Genomic DNA, 8,292 nt, shown 5'->3' on the forward strand with positions numbered 1-8,292 from the left:
ACAGAACATGATGTTTTTTTCTAGACATGAAGGACCTACTGGCTGTTTCTCATCACACATAACTGTATAGAGCAACTTTTTTCCCCAGTGGTGGTTTTAAGGAGTATCAGGTTTTGCTACGTATTCCAAATGCTATGAATTTAATTGGAAATTTCCTAAGACAGTGTTTCTTGAGAACCTCCCTTTCTAGTCTGAAACTACTGTTGACGCTCAAAATGTGCTAATGCTGTGTGAAATAGCCACTATTACTTAAGGAAATCTCTACTAGCCATGAAGACCTTACAGCATACTGTTGTCTTAACTGTGAGCTTGTGGTGGCTAAAAAATACTGTGCCTGCATAGGAATGCAGCACAAATTATAGACTACCAAGGACTATGTTTACAGCTGCCAGGCTAAGCTGGAGCAAAGCATTTGTAGACTGACTTCAAAATTACTTTTTTGTTTAACGTCGTGCTACAGTTAACTAGGTGTTGCAATGCAGGAAGTTATTTTGTGATTGATTGAAGGTCCTACAACAGCCATAACTTCCCTTTAAAACAGGGGAATAAGAGAGATGACATGAAATCAGCTCTGCAACAGACTTCTCTAACATGGCAGTTACCTTGACTTTAAGAATAAATGGATTGCATCTCTTTGCTAACTAGGCAGTTGGCAATCCCAGTTATTCACTAGATAACCACCTCCCCACACACTCTCCAGATCCAAAACCAGAACCCTGATTTGTCATTGAGGGTTTATATGACTTTTTACTTAAGAAACTGGAAGACTGCATCTTCTTGGAGTAAGATCTGCAGGGATAGAAAATTTTATCTTGAGGTTATGGGACTGATCTAAAATCCAGTCCTTCTTGGTCCAGTTAAACACTGCCACAGGTTTCCTGTGTGATACAAAGCCAGCATTTTCCTAGGTCTACAGTAGATTGCAAAAATGGTTCATTTGTTTTCTATACTGAAGGTGATACCCTTCACTAAAGGGTTATATTGGATCATTTAAAATATCACACAATAGAGTAAGATGCAAGTTTTCTTCACCTCTGTAATAGGTCACATGCAAGTGTGTAGGTCAAGGGATTGGCTGTCAGTGTGGTCCTATGTGACACAAAAGCCTTTTCTTTTATGTGCAGATCGCTAGCTGATAGCAGTTTCAGGACTGTTTTGGATATAAGACTTCAGGTATATAGGCTTGCTATTTAAAGGAGAAAGGAAGACTTACAAGGCTGCTTATTAGAGAGGTAACACGTAAAAATTTTCTTTTTCTTTTTGGTTGAGCTAGGTTATCCATGCATATTTTCCTATTACTGAGAAAAATTATTATAGGTAGGTTGGAGTTTTTTTCTGTAATAGTGAAGATACTCTTTTTAGAGCATGAGGATGATAGGTTAAAAGAGCAGAAATGTCAAGTGCTTTTTTTGGTTGCTTTGGGGAAGATAATGGATTTCAGCACAACTATTATATGTAATTTGCTTTTGCATAAATGTAAAACAGGTTTTGGGAAAAAAAAACAGTTTTGGATGTTCAGCATTTGATGGAAACTTCAGGTTTCAATATATTGTAAATCTTCATCATACATTTCTTTAGCTTTTAGCTTTACCTAAGCAAGTGTGGGAAAGCTAATTTTGAAAACTTTGAAAAATGTGCTACTTTCAGAAATACCATTTACTTTTAATTAACTGTGTAAACTGAAATTTGATCTGGCACAAAAAGCCTTTCAGAGCTGACAATGTCATTAGCTTTTAGTTTCATAGTATGTGCTTTATATTACTACTAGATTGAAAACTTTTCCAGCAAAAAAGATACACAAATATACGGCATCTTGAAATTCTAATTCCTTCTGGCCCTGTCACCTTCTAATTTTTTTTGCAGCTACAAAATCTACATGAGAAGTTGAAGTCGGCATGTTAAAACATGAGTGTTGCCGGTGGAATAAGCTTTCTGCATTCCTCTTGGATGTTGCTGTTTAGGATGTAGGAAAGGTCTGACCTTTGGGTATTGAGACAACTAGGCAAAGGCTGTCTACATCCTCTGTCTTCGGTGTTAACCAAAACCAATGTATTTGCTTTTCATCCTAGTGGATATGATACCTGATACTTTCCCACAAATGGGATGCAGCAGGTAGCTTCTCAGTGTTTTACCCTTTGTCTAAAGCTGTCACTATTGCTCTAGAGAAGGATCAGAACATTTTATTTATGTAAAATAATATTTAAGCTTTTTACAGTACAAGTATGTGGTGGTTTAACCCTAGATGGCAACTAAGCACCACGCAGCCGCTCGCTCACTCCCCCCTGGTGGGATGGGGGAGAGAATCAGAAGGGTAAAAGTGAGAAAACTTGTGGGTTGGGATAGAGACAGTTTAATAGGTAAAGCAAAAGCCGCGCATGCAAGCAGAGCAAAACAAGGAATTCATTCACTACTTCCCATCGGCAGGCAGGTGTTCAGCCATCTCCAGGAAAGCAGGGCTCCATCACACTTAACAGTCACTTGGGAAGACAAATGCCATCACTCCGAACATCCCCCCCTTCTTTCTTCTTCCCCCAGCTTTATATGCTGAGCGTGACGTCATATGGTGTGGAATATCCCTTTGGTCAGTTGGGGTCAGCTGTCCTGGCTGTGTCCCCTCCCAGCTTCTTGTGCCCCCCCCAGCCTACTCGCTGGTGGGGTGGGGTGAGAAGCAGAAAGGCCTTGACTCTGTGTCAGCACTGCTCAGCAGTTAGGAAAACATCCCTGTGTTATCAACACTGTTTCCAGCACAAATCCAAAACATAGCCCCATACTAGCTACTATGAAGAAAATTAACTCTATTCCAGCCAAAACCAGCACAAAGTATATTGTCTCAGAGACTGGTAGTGCTCTGATAGGGATCTCATGACCTTTTACACAACCTCCATGGCTGTTATGGTTGAAGTCCTCAGGTAAACAGTAGCTTGCTTTCAGGAGGCAGCTGTTTGCACAAGAGTTACCTAACTCTAAACAGGTATTTATAGCCTGTTTATTGTGGCTATTTTCTAACTAGCTGTTCTCTTTCATCATCTAGAGTCATAGTGAAGTTTTTTATGAATTAAGGATGATGGAACTCAAGGTCATGGAATGTGGCTTTTCTTCCTCCCCAGCTTTCACAGACATCTTTTTATCTGGGGCAGGGTTGTTCCTGGCTCTGTATACTTGTTCTGGTGCATTTCAATAAGAAAAAGAAAATTTATGATTTTATAGTAAAGTATATTTATATTGGTAAAGAGACCGTAACTAAAACTTGTAGACGACTGGATATTTTTTAGTAAAAGTCAAGTATTTGTATTTTTTTTCTGCCATTCTAGCTAAATTATTATTTGTTTCACTATGTTAGGCTAAGAGAAAAATAATTCAGAGGTGGTTGTACTCCAGATATTGTCTGTATGTTTGATTTCAGTTGTTATAGTATCTGAGCAACTTACCTTTATCTTCTATTTATGGATGCCATGCTTTAAGTGAAGGGGATATGGTGAGTTGTATCAGCAGCTACGGCAATAGAATTTTACATAATAAATTGTCTATTTTTAAAGACTGGCATTCTAACCATCTTGTGTGTTTGAGGGGTTTTTTAAAATTCATGTCTTTGTTCACTTGTTAAATGTTAATTGAATTAAACGGGAAACTTCTAAGTTCCACACAGAACTAGAATGTCGTACTTACAAAATTTGCTAAAGAAGCCATTGGTCAGCTTACGTATGTATTCATATCGGGGGGGGGGGGGGTTTGCTGTCCTTTAGCATTTTGTAGCTACACACGATATTACTTTTAAAGTCATCTTTTTTAAGAACATAAACATGGCCATACTGTAATGGACAAAATTTCCATCTAGCCCAGAATCCCGTGTTTGACAGTGGACAATAACAGATGGGTAGGGAAAAGTGTATGGTCCCAGGCTCCAGACACTGATGTCTCACGTACTTCCTGTGCTTGAGGTTGTTTCTGTGGACTTAGACTTCAAAGGATTTCTGTTCTATGAACTTTCCCCAACTCCTCGTGAGACTGGGGACTAATATTTGCAGCATCCTTATTACAGGGTGTGCTACAGCTTAACCGTATGTTGTCTGAAGAACCATATCCTTTTGTCTGTTATTCAACACACTTCACCATAAAATCCTTTAAAAGCAAGTCTTATGAAATTTCCTGTACTTTATGATGATTTTGGAGGGTGGAAACCAGAACAAACTTCATTCGTAATTTTTAATTACAGGTGGATTTGTTTTGATATACAAAGGAGACGTTCTGTTAATTTAGCATTAAGGGTCTGAGTTTTGTCAGTATCATAGAAATACATCTGTGTTTTCAGTTCTTGGCTTCGAAAGAAAAGAAAAATGAAACTCTGCCTCCCACAGATGAAGGTGGTGATGTTGATGATTTGGTGAGTACCATAAAGACATGATGTGGCTTTAGAATTAAACTGTAACTGAAAGGTGTAGTGAGAGAGAGCGAGTGCTTCTTAAAGTAGTAGATTAGAGTGCGTGGCTTAGAAAACACCTAAGGAATTGAGTCAGAAAAGAGCCATGTGAAATTACTTGTTTGCTATTGTAAAACATAACCAGGTGTGTAATTTCATGATGGCAAATACTATGTTATGTAGTTACACGGGTGTTTACATAGGTTAAACGTGTCCTCTAGCGTGTTTCAAAAGAGCCAGTGAGGCTGCTCATTTGATAGCAGATTGTTATAATTTACTATAATCGCATTTAACAAAGCTTGTAGATCTAGAACAGCTATTTGTGTGGGTTGAAAACTGCAAATCATTTTAAAAAAGATGTTTTGATCTTCTCAGTTAACCTCCTCTATATAGGCTTGCTAAAATTCAAGGATTTCAAGAGGTTTTTTAATAAATATTTTAGCCATTTTTTACAGGCTGAGTCATTACAAATCTGTCTCGAAGGCTTAAGCTGATAGTGTAGACAGTTTTAAAAAAGCTTCAATAGCAGGTGGGATTTCTACTTTTGGACTGTACTTCTTTAAATCTGTAATTGCACATATGATTATGTGAAGATGAGATTTTTAGGTTTGTTTTTGTACTTTATAGCAGCTTAGTATTAAGTTTTGTGCAGTCCATTTATGTTACACGATAAGGATTTCCGAATTTGCTTTGTTTTCTAAGTGCTAAACATATGTAAGAAATAACTTGAATTCAATGCTGCTTCTTCCAAATCTGTTTCTTCTATTTGCAGCTGGACATGATGTGACTGGGTGATATATGGTGACTACACAAGCAAAGTTTTGGAAGAGATCTCCCTGTGAGATGGGGCACAAAACAGGATGCTTATGAGAAGGCAGTATATTCATCTTCATTTTCCTGAATGAGAGCAGAAGTCCCAGAGACATTTCCAGTTTGTATAAATGTCATCTGACTTTTCAAAACTAGAACAGAAGATTGAAATAATCTGAAGTATTTGTGAATACCTTTAAGGCGCCCCCCCCCCCCCCCCCCTTTTTTTTTTTCTCCTTTAGCACACTGAGTCTAGCTTATCCTCGGTATTGCTTTCAGCTAAACTACTAAATTTAATGAGAATCTGTGCTGGTGCCTGAAATTCTTGTTACATTGCCTGAGAAGGAAGATAGAAATGTCACAGTAAGGTTACCAGGTAATGTTGAATCTTTAGTGGAGGTAACTCCATGGCATTGTTACAGAAAGGAAAAAGTCTCTATTTTCATGCTTTTTTCCTATTAAAAAAACAGAGCAAAAAAACCCACAAAGGCATATGGGAAAAAATTCTAGGTCAAGGAGTCACAAAGTAATGGTTTGAAATACACAACAGAATCTAAAGCACACAGCAAAGGCAAGTGTGCTGATTTTGCCACGTTGTACCCAAATCAGTAATTATGGTCATCTCTGTACTACAGGTTCTCTATCCTGTCAACAGCAGCTCAACAGTATCTGTCTCTTTCTGTTATAGATTTTCCTGTTTCATTTTTTAGACCTTTAACTAGTACGGTTACTGTAGATACTTCTGATGTTAAAAGGATGAATGAATCAGTTATATCTCTATTTCATACACTGCAGATAACTGCTAACACAGAGCAGAAGAATCCCTGAAAGCTGTATGCTGACACCTGTGATAGATAACTGATAATAGTTAACATTAGTAACCAAAATGGAATACTGTCTACACAGAGCAATCCAAACTGGTCAAATACTGGTCAAAGAAAGAGAGACTCAAATTTGATTACAGATCTGGAGAGATGCTAATGACATCTTCACAGATGCTTGTTTGTTACAGCCAGATTCATTCCTTTAAAAAATGTTCTTTCATGATTGCAAATGTATAAACATACTGTGCAAAATGGTATTAAGATCATAAAAAAGAAAAATCATGACCTGTACTTAAAAAATGTTTTGGAATATCTGTACTTTATACTGAACAACAGCTTCTGTGTGGGAATTGCTTTTTGCCCCTACCTCCCTACGCAGCAACCTGCTCTCCTCTTCTCTTACATCCTATTGTGATTGAGTTCATGCAGACTTTGAAAGGGTTTCTCAAATGCAGATGGCAGGGAATAAGTGATCTTTCCAGACCTTTAGAATATTTGTAAACCAGAAGATATTTTTCTGAATTGTAAATAAGAAATATTTGGTCAGTCCATTGTTTCGAATGTCTTTTAAGGCCAATTTATAGAGTATAACACTGGCTGGGTTTTTTTTTTACATTTTATTAATTTGTTTGATTAATAAAATATTTAAAAATTTGCTTTTGTCTTCTTCAGAACCATGTTTGCTAAAATCAGATTATTAACTACCTATGCCGTATCTAAGAGAGACTATCAAAAGCCCCTTTTCTGGGTATACAATGCAAACACTACATATCAAAAGCCCTCTACAGAAGCCTAGTGTAATTACTTGTCCTATTCTTTACAAACTCTAAACTTCACAACCCCCCAATAAAATACTTTTTACCATTTTGCAGAGATGATGAGAAGTCTTGGTCAAGACCAGGATATAGAATTACTTTGCAAATCAAAATAAGGATTAGGGCTTTCTGTTCCTTTTGAACCAGTTGACCACATTTTGAGAGAGTATTGCTTCTAAAAAGCTTCTAAAAGCAACAAGCATTTAGTTCATGGAGTATTATTTCATAGATCTTCTTGTTACCTGTACAGCACACTTAGGCTCAGTATGGTAACTGAGTTGCTAGTACTGAAGAGGGGAATGGGAATTTATAACTCATAGTTAAAACAAGGGAAAGCAAATTCTTAGAAGGCAAGCAAAGTGTCTTTCATTCTGCCCAGCTTTCTGGGTATCAGTCATCAGAAGCTTGTGGTAGTAACGCTATTGAGTCTATCAGATAGCAACCTGATTTTACACTGGTTCTTTGGCAAAGGGCCAGCTTTCAGGTTCTTATTAAGTGCCTGGAAGAGATCTTTCACTTAGTCTAAGCTCACATTTTCAGTTATAAAGTCTGACCTAGTTACTCACTAATTACATTGAGGATACTCGTTCTGAATTGCAATACTAGCCAGTCCTCAGAAGCAATAGAGCAGTTAGTCTTCCACTTCAAAAGCAGACATGCAGGAAACACCATGCAAATTTGTTTTCTTGTAAGCAGCAGAACATCCCCTGTCCTGTACTTCATTGCCAGAGAAATTATCAAAGTGTCTGAAAAAAGGAAAAGATAATGGCTGTGATTTTGTTATATGTTACTGATTTATTTTCTTTTTTCCCCTGGAAGGAATGCCTCTCTGCAAAGCTCTTTGGGTGCTAATAATATGGGACAGTAACCTTTGTTAGCCTTGTTTGCTGAGCAGTCAAAGCTTATGATTGTTGTATGTGTCTTTCTGTTAATCTACTGCTCTGATATTTCTTTAACTCATTGGGCAGTATCAGTCAGCTTTGATGGAAGGGCAGTGATTTCAGCATTATGTTTTAAAAGGTTTTTGTGAAAGTTGATGCTTGGAAGAGGTGAGAGGGAAAGGAATGAAAAGTTCAGCCTTTTTTCCCTCTTTGGCTGGCCTGGCAGCTGAGAGTACCAGCCAGCAAGCTAATCATCACGTCACATCAGCAATATCATGTGTGGCCTGGTCTGCAGCTCTTCCTTCTTCTCTTCCTCAATTAGAAGAGGAATGTGGACTAGAAAAGATATTTTGCAGCGTGAACTTGGGGAGGTGGAAAGTATCCAGAGATATTATACCAGGAAGTGTAATTAATATGGGAGCTGGGGCCATAGCATGAAACTGTGAATACTCTACAGAAAGGACAAAACACTATTTTTGGGAGCCATGGAGGAAGAATGTGGCTCTTCCAGTAACAATGTACCAGAAATCTGTAAGCAACCAGGA

At 37.8% G+C, this 8,292-nt stretch overlaps 1 protein-coding gene across 2 annotated transcripts in view; it reads left to right on the forward strand.

The window, feature by feature from the left end:
- XRCC5 (X-ray repair complementing defective repair in Chinese hamster cells 5 (double-strand-break rejoining)) overlaps positions 1–5,397 on the forward strand; it is a 50,931-nt gene extending 45,534 nt beyond the window's left edge. For both annotated transcript variants that reach the window (XM_009323539.1, XM_009323540.1), the window contains 2 exons: positions 4,310–4,381; positions 5,190–5,397. In XM_009323539.1, coding sequence (XP_009321814.1) covers positions 4,310–4,381; positions 5,190–5,204 — 87 coding nt within the window. In that variant the 3' untranslated portion in view covers positions 5,205–5,397. The remainder of the gene's footprint in view (positions 1–4,309; positions 4,382–5,189) is intronic.
- Positions 5,398–8,292: the final 2,895 nt, after the last annotated feature.

This window comes from Pygoscelis adeliae, unplaced genomic scaffold (genome assembly GCF_000699105.1).
Source record: "Pygoscelis adeliae isolate BGI_AS28 unplaced genomic scaffold, ASM69910v1 Scaffold664, whole genome shotgun sequence".
Taxonomy (NCBI): Eukaryota; Metazoa; Chordata; class Aves; order Sphenisciformes; family Spheniscidae; genus Pygoscelis; species Pygoscelis adeliae.